General features: G+C 40.3%; 1 protein-coding gene across 5 annotated transcripts in view; it reads right to left on the reverse strand.

Annotated features, from left to right (window-relative positions):
* The window catches only part of EGF (epidermal growth factor), a 60,920-nt gene that overhangs the window by 15,162 nt on the left and 30,513 nt on the right, over positions 1-15,245 (reverse strand). For all 5 annotated transcript variants that reach the window (XM_074905446.1, XM_074905448.1, XM_074905447.1 and 2 more), the window contains exons 12-20: positions 13,793-13,941; positions 12,058-12,162; positions 10,117-10,340; positions 6,428-6,595; positions 5,517-5,666; positions 4,918-5,067; positions 4,158-4,274; positions 3,010-3,135; positions 1,019-1,138 (exon numbers count right to left, since the gene is read on the reverse strand). In XM_074905446.1, coding sequence (XP_074761547.1) covers positions 1,019-1,138; positions 3,010-3,135; positions 4,158-4,274; positions 4,918-5,067; positions 5,517-5,666; positions 6,428-6,595; positions 10,117-10,340; positions 12,058-12,162; positions 13,793-13,941 — 1,309 coding nt within the window. The remainder of the gene's footprint in view (positions 1-1,018; positions 1,139-3,009; positions 3,136-4,157; positions 4,275-4,917; positions 5,068-5,516; positions 5,667-6,427; positions 6,596-10,116; positions 10,341-12,057; positions 12,163-13,792; positions 13,942-15,245) is intronic.

Genomic DNA, 15,245 nt, shown 5'->3' on the forward strand with positions numbered 1-15,245 from the left:
AGAACTGCCACAACAAAGAGCCTGAATGGAAAGGGATGAGTGATTTTAGTGAACCTCAGGTGTCACTGATTTCTGCAAGGAAAATTTCAGCTTGCTAAAAGAGCTTATTAGGCTAAGAACTAAAACAGTGTGTTAACACCCATGAAGACATGGGATCAGATTTACAGTTAAGGGACCTAGAAAACATTACTTCCAAGTCATGCATCATTTAAAATCATCATTTCCTGAGTGACACCTGAAACTCATGAAAGCTTAAGTAACTGAAAAGGGGATGAGGATCCTGATAGGTGTTCTACTTTAAAAAGCCATCATTTCCTTCTGTTTTTCTGCAGAAACAGATCTGTGACAACCATAGAGTGTTCCTCCATCACTTGATCTGGAGTAAAATTCACCTCAATGCAGAGGGCTGACACAGTAAAATGGTGAGTCACCCAGCTCCATGTTCTCAGAGAATGCTGCGGTCACGTTAAGGCACATTTTGAAATGAGGGTCAGATAGTCACTAGTGCTGAACCTTCAGCAGCTCCCTTCATTAAATAGGTAACTAGATTTTCTCAAGAGTTTCAGAGTACTTTTGAAAAATTAGCCATGGGATCTGAAAGACTAGCTTAGTCTGAAGAATTAAATGGGACTTACATTATGTGCAGATCTAGCCTTCTGCAGAGGGAAAGAAGGCAGAGAGTTTGAAAAATTACACAGACTGAAATCACCTCCAAAAATGTTATCTCCAAGGAGCATTTACTTTTGCTGTTGATTGTAAAGGCCATTAGATAGATGTGTCATTTAGACAAAAAAAAACTGGCATTGAACCTTAGTGTAGGTACTTCCAAACTAAACTCAAATCTGGGCTCTTTAGCCCACCTCAAAACAGCCTCCTAAAGCAATGCTAAATGGATCCACAAGCTGCCCAGTATGTCACTATACAGGGTTTTCTCAATTTCCAGGTATCACTACATATGCAAGAGCACAGTTCTTAGTTAAGGGCCTCCTCATTTTAATTGCTCATTCAGTTTACTCACTGCAACCAATGCCAGTTCCAGAAGCATCTTCAGGGCATGAGCAAGTGAAGTTTCCTTCTGTATTTGTGCAGGTTCTGTTCTCTCCACAGGTGTGTGTTCCCATCTTGCACTCATCAATATCTGTCACCCAAACAGTCTGCAGTTAGAAGAATGAAATGCCTCAGAGCATCAGTTAAAAGGGCAGCAGTTGCAGCTTTGCAGTCTCCTGGCAGTGAGGAAAAACCCCAAAGACTTTCCCTCTGCAAATATGCCTTCATGGAAAATATATCGGAAAAGCACCCATCATACTTTCTATGCCAAGTAATCACAGCCTCCCCAGCCTCTCAAAGCATGGTACTCTGCTGCAGAAGCTCTCCACAGGGAGAAGGAAGGAAAAGCCTCCCCATGAAATGTAATGAGTACAGTAGAGTTGAAGAGAAGACTTTTTTGTACTAGACACATTCTCCTGGCATTGCTAGACATAACGCGGACCCTGGATGAGTACACTAGAGTGCTGTCAGTTGGCATTCTTGCATTAAGACAGCAGAAGGTTTCGGGAGTGGGGAGTTGCCAATCACTATACCACCCTGCCTTGGTCCAGCCGAAACAAAAAGTTTAGACAGAAGGAAAGGGTCTAGAAACCTATAGGTTTATCTAGTCTATGTAAACACTTCAATGAAGTGAGCCTCTGAATTACTATGAAGAGGCTCCTTTATTCCAAGAGTTTCCAGGCTGTGCTAGACTCACATATACCTCTCACTTACACCCTGCTGCACATCCTAACCCTGCCTCCACACCTTCTCTAGCACAGGCCACAGCGGCAGCTCCTGCCAGGCTGGCACACTGCCCCCAGGTGTCACCTGCCAAGTACCAAAGCATCCCCCTCAAAGGTGGGAACTTCAAAAGGGTTCACATACCAGAGTTTGGGAGCCTCTGATTCATTTTGTGAACTGTCAGCAGAATACTTTGGAGAAACAAAATCACAGATCAACCATCCCAATTTGTGTGAAATGATTGCTTAAACCACTGAGACTTTTTCTACAGTAATTTTTTTCCTACAGAATCTGGCCCAAAACAGTCTAGAAAATTCAGAGCACTTTTAAAAGCAAAAATACAGGAGCAAAACTATTCCAATAAATGTGATTTCAGCAATACAACATGCCCATAATAATGATATTGTTCTTAATTTTTCAGTCATCCTTATCTGTATTGAGGAACCAAAGTCCAGTAAAGACTACATAAGAATTGGGTCAAATTTAATGGACTTTGATTTAAGTTATAAGAAGAAAGGAAAAAGAAAAGGACAAAGGAGAAGCCAAGACTTTCATAAAGCTCTGAACAAACTGTGGGCTAGTCAAATACTGGGGGGAAAAAAATCTTCCTGGTCCTTCACATTTACTGCTAAAATGGATTAAAAAATTAAGAAATGTAGAGAATGAACTAAAGACCTGGCATTAGAGCTGGATGGGAAAATCAGTGGGTCTGATTATTAACAAGACTCTAAATGTACTCAAGCTGTCAGTGTCAACACCTTGAACCTCATGCCTATTAAACAGGCCTGGAATTATTTGATGAGTATTATGACACACTCAATTCCTGCTTTCGTTTATATTCATGGCAACGATTTCCAATACAGCTCTACTGCTTCACCTCCACTTCCCTCCTCCCCTTCACTCTTCCTCTCTCTCCTGCTGTAGCTACTAAAAAGAGTGCAAACACTGAGAGGAGGTATTCACTGACTACAGGCTTTGCATATTGATCACTAGCTGAGGTTGCCACACTTCAAACAGGAAGGAAAGAATCAAAAAGGAAGAAATTATAAATGTCAACTGTCTGTGGGAACCACTGTTAGGATCCGTGTCCCTACCAGATTTTTCAAAAAGAACCAGAACAGTTCATCTGACAACTTCACACCTTGATGCAAAGCTAGCCCAAATCATAAGACATGTCTCTTGCTCTTTCAGCCGGCCCCAGCCTTCCAGACACAGCACAGCCCTCACACATGTCTGTACCGTAGCAATGGACTCCATCTCCAGTGTAGCCCTCCAGACATTTACAGACATACCCCCCTTCCGTATTGATACAGTCCGACACATTTCGATTACAGTGGTCCATATTTACAGCACACTCATCAACATCTGTGAGACAAAACAAAGAGATGGGACACGAGTCATGAAACCATCAGGTAAATCGATAAAAAGAAATGTCTACATCATGAATCTCCCTCAGACTATGCTGTCACTTGTCATTTGTGTGCATCTGAAGCAAATGGGAAGAGAAGGGCTTTGTGGTCTTTTCTTGGTATGAAATTTGATGGGTATGTTCTAAAGAGTCTAAGACAGTCAGCCAGTTACTTTCAACTGGAGATCTGTAGATTGCACAAATACCAGTTGTTTCAAAAAAATATCCCCTTTGGAGGCAATGATCCTATTTAAAATTGGCATATTTTTAAACCCTACTCAGAGAAAAACTTTGTTTTGAAAAAGAACACATGATCTTTAAAAAAAAGGTACCACAATAAAAAAAAAAATTACATTCATTTCATCTTCCTTTTTTTTTTTTTCTTTCCATAGAAACATAGACTCCTGTGAGTTTTCATGCTTAGTGACCAAATGGTAAATTGTTCTGTTTCTAATGCCTTCATGTCCTGGCCTTTATGAGCGAACAAAGTGCTTCCATTTATGTTGTATGCAAGTCCAAAAACTTAAAGACCACTGTGAGCAATGTGTTGTCTCATTGTTAGTCTCTTTATGGTTCTAGAAAGAAACAAGAGCAACACTTTTATAGGAATATTACATCAGGAATACTAATTTTTAAGAGATTCCTTAATATGTACTTCTAAATTACACATCAACTATCAAGTCTATGGACTGAGGTTTTATTTTTACAATTTTTTACAAACAAATACATTATGATTTTATTCCTATTATCCCCATTATTGCTTGTTAATATTAATAGGATTAACACATGACTCAGGGGAAAATCAGGCATGCGATAATTAGCCATTTCATCTCACATGCTCTCTGCTCATAATAAGCAATACCATTGACCTTTCTGTGATGGCTCACACAGCAGAGCTGTCAGTGTGAGAAAAGATAGATTTTCTTCCTCTCCCCCAATCTACAGTTTTTCAGAAGGTTGTGTTAATATCTTTTATTACCATAGCATGATTTCCCCTTCCTGGTAAATCCTTTCAAACACTGGCACACAGCACCATCTTCCAGCAAAACACACTGTGCATTGACACCACATTCTAGTGCAGTACAGTCATCTTGATCTATAGCATAAACAAAACCAAAAACAACACTAGATGCATTTGGACAGATCAAAGGAGGTACTGTATGTAAAAAAACCCCACCAAAACAACCAACCAGAAAACTAACAAGAAAACCAGAACTATGGACAAAGTGTGAAACAAAGCTCTCCAGGGTTAATGATGACAAGCCAATACAATCATTAAAGCTGTCTTTCTCTAGGTGGAGTTGAAGTGTCATTTATTATCAGGATTTTTGAATATTGTATGCAAAACCTATTGTACAATTTAATGATCTAGTGTCATCAAACATATGTAAGATCCAAAGGTTTTATTGCAATTTTGTTCAGAGGAACGTAATACACTTATAAAATCTAAGGGAGAGACGTTCACAAGTGTTCCAAATGAGAAACATTTGTTCTTTAGACCTGGATAATCTTAACAAGTTTGTTGACATAGCAAAGGAATATGGAGACAAAGAAAAAAAAAAGCAGTCCTACATGGTATAATTGCATAGACCCAACTTCTTGCAAGAGGGTTAAGAGCATGAATGCCACCAGTCTTGACAACGAGCCTTTCTTCCTTTAAGGTTTATGGTTTCATTCTGCTCTATAAACCTGTTCAGAACCTCACAGTAAACAGAAGGAAGACAGTCATCAGACTCTACCTGATACCATGATTTCAGCCATCAACAAAACGTTGGTTTTCTGCTTTTCCCCACTGTCCATATTCTTGACTATCCCAGTGCTTTGTGTGCTCTGCAGCACGGTCTCTGGTGTTGGCATTGGCACTACTTCCTTGTGCACAGAGACGCTTCCTGAAAAAGACAAGAGAAAAGTGATACAGATTCCTTAAATCTACTGAACTAACTTTCTGATTTTTTTATCACTTGTCTACTTTCCAATAATCATGGGGGTTTTCTTTTAAAATAAACATCAGTACCCTCCCAGACTAGCCTGTTTCTGGTGTCAAATTATTCCTAAAAACACTCACTGGTGGGTTTTCTGAAATACAAAAGACAAGGAATAAAACTCATTGCTCATAATACTTGTCAGCACTGCACACATCTCTCTTACTGTTAATATGCCAAGGGAAAAACTACAATGGTCAGACAACATGTTATTGTCCCAGGACAGCACACCAGTGTCTTCATTCCTCAGAGAAACCATCATTCATTATGTAGAGCAAGGTGAGTATTTTCCAACGTTATCTGTCAGGATCCTTAAGGGTTTGAGGAGGGTCTTTTTCAGAACTGGAAGATTTTACCTGCTGTTGTGTTGGAAGCATCCAGAGCATGACAGGTTTTTCCATCTTGAGTTTTCACAAATCCTGGATGGCACATGCAATGGGCAACTCCAAAATTGTTTTCACAGATCTGATCACAGCCTCCATTCTCATAAAAGCAAGGATTTGTCCCTAATGCAGAAAAACAGGCAGCTTAACAAGCTGCTTTTTCAGTCAACATCTCCTTTTAGCTGTGCAGAGTTGAAGCAGTTGGAAAAAGAATAAGGACTGACAAAAACTAGAACATCATTTTTTAAATTAAAAACAGGTGCATATGGTAAAGCATAGATACTATCATCTAGCCTCTGGCGGGAAAGAAGTTTAGCATACTTTTTATCTAATAAATGTATCAATTGGGGGGGGGGGGGGAGGGTTGCGGTTTTTTTAAATTCCTTTATTATTTCTCCTTTAGAGTCTCAGCATTCTCTGAAAGAACATTACAAGAGCATAGGGAGACTGTGATTACCTTCTCTCAATCCTGGTATATTGAATTACTTTTTTCTGCTTAAAAAGAGATTGTTTCCAACAGAATATCAAAGTATTTGATCCAAAACTAATAAATCTTACAAAATCTTTCTTCATGTTGTTATTATTTGTGTGGAGGAGGGGTGCTAATAAACCAGGATAAATAGGAATTAGAAGACCATGGTAGCTTTGTGGCAATTGACCAGCATCTATTCTTGAGCATGATCATAAATATACAAAATCTGTTAGCATTCCTTGTACACATGCCCAGATGATGCTTTCAATAAATGCCAGTCTGTCTATGCAAGGCCTTTTTTAAAGAGTCTATTTCTGAGAAGATAATCCTCTCCCCAAGGGCATTTATTATACTAGTATCAGTGAACAAGAGGAAGCTAGAAGGGAATGACTGCTTAATTTTTGCAGTATACCTGGTTTCGCCAAAGGATGAACTACAACCATTGATGAGGGTCTCAGCATGCTGCCTCGAAGACGTACCCTGTTTTGGCCGGTCTTCTTGTCCACCCTCATTAGTGATGGCCTAGCCCAGTCAGAAAACCAAAGGTGATCCTCAAACACTGCTACATCAAAAGGATGGCCTACAAAGAAATTAGATTTCTCATTTCCACATCTGCAGAATACACACAAGAAACCACATAAACAAAAGCAGTCTCTGCATACAGATCTACTTCTAACACAGTGGCACAGCCATAGCCACTTCTCCACTATGATGTCTCGTGGGGAGACATGGGCACATGTTACTTATGCTCTTAGCAGGGGAAGCTATGGCGCCTGCCTGGCCCAGTACAGTCTCTATACTGCTGGTGACCTCCGACCAGATCAAGTTCACAAGATGCTTCTACCTCAGACATTACCATTTCTTGAAGTAACATTGGGACCAGCTTTTCAGAAGTGGAGTGCCTTCCTCCTCTGTCAGTAAGTGGCCCAGCACAGAGTTGCTGAGGTACACAGCTCCTGTTGCAGTCTTCACGTAAGAGGGAGGAGAGGAACTCATGGCATGTGTCATCTTGCATAAGTGCACCAGCATGGGGCAGCCCAGGAGTTACAGACACTATAGCCACTGAGTCATGATAGGACCCCAAAGCCAGTGTGTGATCTCTGCAAGTGCCAAAAGTAGACACAAGTGCAATGCAGTGTGGTCCACACATACATATAAACACGTACAGACATTCACTAGCCAATTCCTCACAGTGCAAAATTCAAGAGGGGAATTAATTTTCCTTACTTCAGCCAACTAGCAGCAGTAGACTGTGTAGACACTGTCTGTTAGCCAGCTAACTAATAGTAACAGCTAACACAACCCACAGGATGCAATAGATCATCCAGACAGCTTCCTCTCTTTTCACTGATTAGAAGAGGAACCCAGACTCCAGTTTAGAGCAGGCACCTAACACTTACATGACTAACAGTAGGTAAGAGAAATTCCACCCCAAGTGGAGAGCACAGCAGTTTTTCCTTGAAAGCTCATTATCTGCACCAGGAAAACTCAGATCCCTAGTTTGACTTCCAGAGAGAAGATCAGACATTCAGAATCCAAAGGACACTTTCTTATATAAAGGTAGACATACTTACAGATATAAAGATCTTTGCAAAATGACTCTTTCTAATATCTCTCTCATAATAGAAAATTGCCATTAGTCCATATGGGACTACGAATTCTTTCTATATGTTTAGAAAACTCCTGCTTTCAAGATAGCCTTTGGACAAGCTTTTTGCAATGCAAGGTGAGAACACATACTAATTTTCCACGGATGTCCCCTGGGTTTCAGAGTGTGTGCTTCCTGGCTGAAGGAGATTTGCTTTGTCCTGGTCCTTACTCACAGTCTGAATATGCACCTCACTTTGTACCACTGCAGTCTGAGCTCCTCTGAAAGGTATGTTTGGAATCACATGCTTTTATGATCTGTGATTTTGATGTAGACCTCAACTAGGTCATGTTTGATTTCAGTAATGAAATTGGGATAGCAAAAGGTATTAGTTTAAAAAAAAAAAAAAAAAAAAAGACTAAAAAAAAAAAATCAAAGCCAAGCAAACAAAACAACAGATAAATTACAACCTTGGAGAAGGAGTATGTGTTGGTATATCTTAAATAAACATCACAAATAAACTGAAAAAAACCACTCCTACATAAGAAAATTTCTAAGACACAGTTTAAGAGTTCTTAAGTGTAAAGTTGAAGAGCATATTGTTACTCTGCTAGCACTTCACTACCTCCACTGAACCAAGATTAATTGCTGGGTGTGGTTCTTAGTTATTCTTTCCATTAAATTTGAGCAACTCGCCCAAGATCAAGATACTGTCCCCATCCAAACATTTACTCACAGTTTTAGGATCTATAGCATGCACTACCAACAAACAACACCCTGCTTTGACCAGCAATCCCTTAACCTCTTAACTTATAAATACATTGAGGATTAAAAATAGAAGTGCAGTGCCATCAATGAAGATAGCGGGAACAGAAAAATAAATAATCACATGAACCCTTTCCATAACAGTGCAAACCCAACCCACTGCATAAACAAAAGGAATGGTTATGTTGTTCATTGCCTTGAGCAGGTGCTTACAGGCTGTTTTACTTACAGTTGAAAATGGGGTTAGCAGAAGAGCAGAAATAATTTTACCTATTTTGCATGCAGCTATACTGAATGAATTCTCAGTACAGGGGCACTAGAGGGAGCTGCTGTAATAATAAAAAAAAATCATGTTACAGCACAACGCCTGTGAAGCGGTGCCACTTGCCTGTTCTCCAGTGTACAGCTGTGCAAGGACAGAAGCTGAATTCTGGTCTCACTAACAGCATTAGCAAAACATCAGGATATCAAGGCTCTCTGCCTCTCTCAAATCATACCCCTACGGGTCTGCACTTCATCTCTTTCACTTCTTTCCATGCAGATGTTGATATCCTTTTTTTCCAGCTCCAATCAGCCGTATCACTGCTCCAAGCCCACCTTCTTTCCCATACCCAGCACTCCTAGCTCTCCTCTGTTTTCTCCCCATAAGACAGTGTCTCATTCCTTGTGGAGAAACAAAGTGAAACTTTCAACAGCCTTCAAGGTTGTCCTTCACAGATCAGTTGCAAGGTGGAGCGTACAGCAGAATACATGCAGCAGGAGGAAAGAGAGGGATGCTGGGAGGTCACTCTGCTCAGGGCTTTTGATGCCTTATGAACTGGAGAACACTGCTCCCTCCAAAACCTCACTCTAGGAACCTTCAAACAAGCTGGAGGGGATCTGGTTTAGGAGATGAACGCAAGCCTTCTCAGTGCACAGACTAGAACAGCAGCTTCTTAACAGAGTGACAGTAAAGTCTTTATCCATGGCAGTCATGGTATTTAGCCAAGACTCCTCATTCTGCCCATGACTTGTATGCACACCTACAAAATGGTCCCCATAGAGATACCATGCACAAAGGGAATTGCCCTCTCCAGAAATAATTTGCCATGAACAAGATTCTTAAACACATGGTTTACTTCAGATGTGGGACATCAGTTCCTCATTGCTGATATTTCTGTTCCCTTGCTCCAGAACAACACAGCAATGTGTCAAACAACACAGCTATGTATCAACAACAGAAATCTCAGCCATAACAAATACCAACATATTTCGTAAATAATTTTTCCATTCAGTGTCTACTGTGTATTTAGAACCATCCTGGTGTTCAACACTGTGCAGATGCAGGTTTGTTGCTCAAGGACTGTAATGGCCAAGATATCCAGATTAATATCCAGCTTACATCAGTATAAGTCACTGGTGTAATAAGCACATCAAAACCTGAATTACACCAAGCAGCCATGCATTGAACAAGCAAACTATATTTTTAACTTTTTTCTTCTTTTCATTTTTCTGTGAAGGCAGAGAAGTTCTCTGTACAATGCAGAGGGGCTGATTAGTAAAAGCAGAGAGTGTTTAAAAGGTGTTGTTTTGCTAAAATGAATAAATAAAAGTCAACTGGGTAACAGAATGAAGAACTAAGTGATGCCATTAACCTCACCACAGTTGCATAGGATATACAGCACAGCCACTGGCTAGTAATTCACATGCACATATGCAGATACACACTGACAAGCAGCAGTAGGTAATTATCAACCCCAAAGCCTCACCTACATCATTCTGTGCAAGAATTCGGCGACCAGAACCATCCAGGTTTGCGCTCTCAACCACTGACTGCTTAGCATCACACCAATACACCTTGTTGGCTACGTAGTCGAGAGCTATTCCACTGGGCCACACCAGACCAGTGCTGGCTATAACCTGGCGATCGATGCCTTCTAATGAAGAGCTGTCAATCCGGGGATTGACCCCCAGGTCAGTCCAGAATAATCTCCTTTAGAAAACAAAACACATACAGGAAGTCAGTAAGTAAATGTTTGTCCTCCTCTCCATGGAGTTCTTTCAAAGCAGAAAGATCAGATCAGAGCAATACAGGCCTGTGGCCCATGAGAAAAAGTGCATGCTTCAAGCAAATATATTAGCTGCTGATCTTTTCACACTTGCCATAAGACTCCAGGTGATTACACTGGGATTTATGCAGAATCCCCACTCCATTGGCACAAAACCTTTGAAAAACATCTCCCACCTATGCTAACTGCCAACTCTTCATATCTGCTTTTTGTGTTTTCTACATGTCTGCTGATAGCAGTTTAGCAAACCCAGACAACAGAAGACAATGCATTAGCCAGCCCCTTGTCTAAACAAGGGTGGAACAATGCACAAATGGAACCAAAATTACCTACCACCCACGGGAAACAAGCAAGAGTGCTCAGGTTATTTCAGTTTTAAAAAATAAACCAGTATCAGGCCCAGCCTCTTCTCTTCTTCTAATAAAATCATGATTCTCACGGTCTCCCCCTGGAGTCCTGTGTTACTCACTGAGTGCATACTTTTTTTCCATGAACAGACAGTGCTAGATGGCAGCTCAAAATGGGGATATCCAAAACCACAAATTACTTCTGAAGTTTGGACTCCAGTAATCCCAGGCATCAGCTGCCTCTGTCAGGGTTACTGAAATAACCCACAGACTCACTTAGCTTTATTTACATGAGAAGTTTTTCTGTAGCAAATGCAGGGATCATTATTTTCAATAGGCTTAATTGTGTCTCAGATCCCTCTTTAATATGGACTTTACAATTATGGACATTGCTATAATATCTGTTCCTCCTTTCACCATTAACCTTCTATTAAGGAAGGCTTTAGTGACGTTCCCCGCTCCCTTTCCCCTTGTCACCTTTGAGTCTACCAACAATTCTAATAAGTAATCTCCATGAATCTACCTGTTCTTAAAAGTTTTCCTGCAAAATGTATCTACCACACTCAACTTGTGCTGAAAAATGCTTTCAGTCTTTTATGTCCAGAGTGAAGCTAACAAAACACCTTCCTCAACTCTGCTTCATTCATCAGTACTTAGTCATAGCAGGATATGAGCATCCAAAAAAAATATAAAAATCAACAGCTTTAAAATCATCCTACTTACAGGCATATTGACTGAAATCAATAGGGCTTTGCCATTGATTAAAATGGCCAGAATTTCATCAAGAATTTAAACATCCAAAACTCCCATGATCATCTTAGCACTCGGTAAGAAGATATAAGGTGCATTTAAATCAACAAATCTCTACAACAATAGATTTGGTTTAGTTCCCACAGAAACTGAAACACAGCCCCAAAAAATCATCTGCAAGCACCATTGGTTAAAAGTGACTACCTTCATCATACTAATAGATATGGAACCATCAAAGTTTACAGTGTGGTGCTTACAGCTGTCAGGGTGACTTCAGTTGCTCTTACCTTTCTTTAGCTTAAACTGTATACAGTATCGTTAATGTTTCTGGTATTTTTTAACATCTGTATGAGAAATGAACACATCCCAACTCACAAAGGAAAGCCAGTAATAAAAAATTGTATTTCACACAACTCTGCAAAGCAATGACTATCCTAACATGAGCATAATGCACTTTTTGACTGCCAAAAGGACAAGGCTGGCATGCTCATTTTTAAAATCCTCCCCAGGAATTACACAGTTAACTGCATTTATCACTCCTTACTTAGCAAATGGGTGAATGGCAATCCCTCGGGGCTGGGAGATATCCTCCCAGATGATCATTTTTCTTTGCATTCCATTCAGATTGCTCCTTTCCAGGCATGCCTTCCTGCAACACACAGAGCACTGTTAGGTCCTCCCTGCTATCTCTTTAATTACCTTCTCAGGCAGAATCTACTAAGTTTTTGCATTGCTTTAGTTTAGCACAAAACTGTAATAAATAACTTTACAGTGACAGGAAATAATCCTGCTGATGTGGGATGTCTAGCTGTTTTATCAACAAGTAATTCACGTTACAGCCTCATTATCTGGTCCAGGGCACGATGATAAAATACCTGCTGCTCTGCAGGAGACATGAAGTTCTCTCTTTTTGGGTAAATAATGAGTTGGAAGTATGATCACTAAGAGAGAAACATTAGCTTTAAAGGGCTTCAGGAGGAAAACAAGCTCCTAACTGAATGGCATTATGCAATGGATTCAGATTTTTTTAAAACAGTACTTTTAGATAGCATTTTTCATCCAGAAATCACCAAGCATTTTACGTATTATATCTACTTTACAGGAAAGAATGAAGCTAAGGTCCTTATGATCACTCATAAAATCTATGGTAGTGTGAAGTATAGAATCTACATCACCAGTCTCCCAATCGGACTTTTTTCCAGAAAAATGTACTTATTGCTACAAACTTCACCTTACCAAACCAATACCAGCCTCTACCTGAAAGCAAGCCTACAGCCTTCCATGCCTATCCGAGCCTGCAAAGAAAGGCCATACAGAGATGGAAGGAGAAACATAGTCATGTAAATGTGGAATACCAATAGGTAAATGCAGTGAGTAAGAATAAAGTGGCACATACAAATTCACAGCTTCACCCTTGACTCTTGTGTTCCAGAGACAAGCACCACAGTTTCCCATTTCACAAGAAACATGGGCATATTTGTACAGAACAACCATGTATACAAGATTGTAGCTGATAGCAAGGAAGTGGACTAGCAGCATATTTAAAAGGGAGAGGGATGGTGACCTGGACATTGAAAACCACTTTTTACTGACTAATAAATTATGGGTCATACTGAAACATTATGACTGGTCTTTAAGAAGTCTTCATTATGTGTTCTGATCCAACACTGCCTTTTCACCGAAGGTCAATTTTGTTTCTCTCTGCATGTAAGTTTAGGTATCAGCTGAAATGCAAAGTTATATTGTCTACAGTGGTCATTCCTGTTTTGTCAGAGGTAATTGATAAAACCTCTCTGTTAGCTTAAAGGGGCATGATGGTAGCTGTCAACAGTGCTGACTTCTGCCCAAGATGTACTCAGTGCAGTAATACTCACTTTTATATATATATATATATGTGTGTGTGTGTGTGTGTATATAGATAGATACACCTATACATGCAGTGTATTTATATAAATACAAGTGTATACATATATATTCACATGCATGTGCGCACATACATATATGTGTCAGTACATGCTTTGGATTCCTTGAAACCGAGTCCAAACCTTGCTTCTTGGAAAGACAAAGATAAAAATACCATATCAGACTCAAAATGAACTTTCAGCATTTCAATTTTAAAAAAACCTTCCAACTGTATATACTTGAGATTACAGCTACCCAATCAGAATGTGAAGCATTACTGAATTTAGAGTGGTATCTCAGCTATTTCTGTATCACCAATCATTTATTCCAAATATTTTACGGCATGCTTCAACATAAATGCACTATGGAGCATGTACCCTCTGTCTGTCCAATACAATTTACGGTTAATCCAGTCCACAGCAAGGCCTTCAGGTATATCTATAGCTTCATGAATAACTTTTTCACGATTTGAGCCATCCAGATTAGCTCGTTCTATCCATTTCAAGGCAGTGTGGGCAAAGTAAATCTGTGAAGAAATAACAGATAAGGTGTTATTAGTTCTTATCTCACTTTCTGCTCTATTTCCCTTGTCTAATAGTTCCACTTCTAAAATAACTTTTTAATCTTGAAAGTTCCCTAAACTGCTTATTCACAAAAAGCTGCATAGGTAACCTGTGATCCCTGATCAAATAAAAAAGCACTTATCCTTCAACCAGGATGACTTCCACGGGCAGCTTGTGCTTAGCTGTAAATCCTGGTTGCCCTATATACAGCCCTCTGAATATCCTGTGGTTTTGTTTCAGCGAGCAGCTACCTCACATGAAGCACAGTTGAGGAAGCGAAAGTAGGAGTAGGCAAAAAGAAGCATGTTATCATTTCACTGACTGCTCAGTTTAAAAAGGGAGGAGCAGGGAGAAGAGAGTGGTATATGTGTCAAGGAGCTGGGAAAGTAAAAGGATTTATATAATTTGCTTCTATTTTTTAACTCTTTCAACCTGCACTTATTTCTTTACCAGTTGTCTATTGTTTAGGGCTCTAACATTTCCAGAAGAGGCATCTCTGGTTTGGGTCAAAATAAAAGTTCTTTGCTGGTGGGGAAACAAAGTTTATGTTTTCCAAGAATAGGAAGAAAAATTGTCTGGTATTTCACATCCAGAGGGAGCCAAACTCTGCATGGCAGAAGCATATGCAAAACAATGCAGAGGCTTTCTTTGCAGCTGGTAATAACAAAACAAATAACTTGGTTTGCATGCTAACCATAAGACTGAACAAAGCAGGAGAGAGGCCTCTACTATTAAACCAGCAAATTCAGTTGCCATGGGAGCACGGAGTGATTCTGGGCTAATTCACCTCGCACCCCAGTTCTGTGCTGCCAGGACCAGACCGCTGCAGGCAGGCAGCCTGGCTGGCCCACCGCGGGTGCCCTCGCCACCGTCCTGCACAGCTCCCTGCAGGAGTGGGACAGGTGCGCGCCCAGTGTCACCGGTGCAGCTGTTCTACGTTCGGCACAGCACAGAACAACTGCTAGTTCCACAGCAGGGCCCTATTTCAGGAGCAAGTGGCGATGTTCCAGCAGCGCCTGAAACGATTCTCCTGTAGCGCGGATCTGGTAACAGTCTCATTTGTTTAGCTGTGTTCATACAGGCCTTGAGACTTTTCCAGTAACTTAACCGAGCTCCTCATCAGCTTTCACTGTACCATCCGGTATCTTTTTGTAACTTCTACAGTGCAAATAAGTCTCACCATGGGAAAAAACAGCTATCTGTCAGAGAAAGTTTAGCAAAGCACAGCTGAAGTCCTATTCTTTCAAACTCTGCATGCAAGGAGTAG

This window comes from Athene noctua, chromosome 4 (genome assembly GCF_965140245.1).
Source record: "Athene noctua chromosome 4, bAthNoc1.hap1.1, whole genome shotgun sequence".
In the NCBI taxonomy this organism is placed as follows: domain Eukaryota; kingdom Metazoa; phylum Chordata; class Aves; order Strigiformes; family Strigidae; genus Athene; species Athene noctua.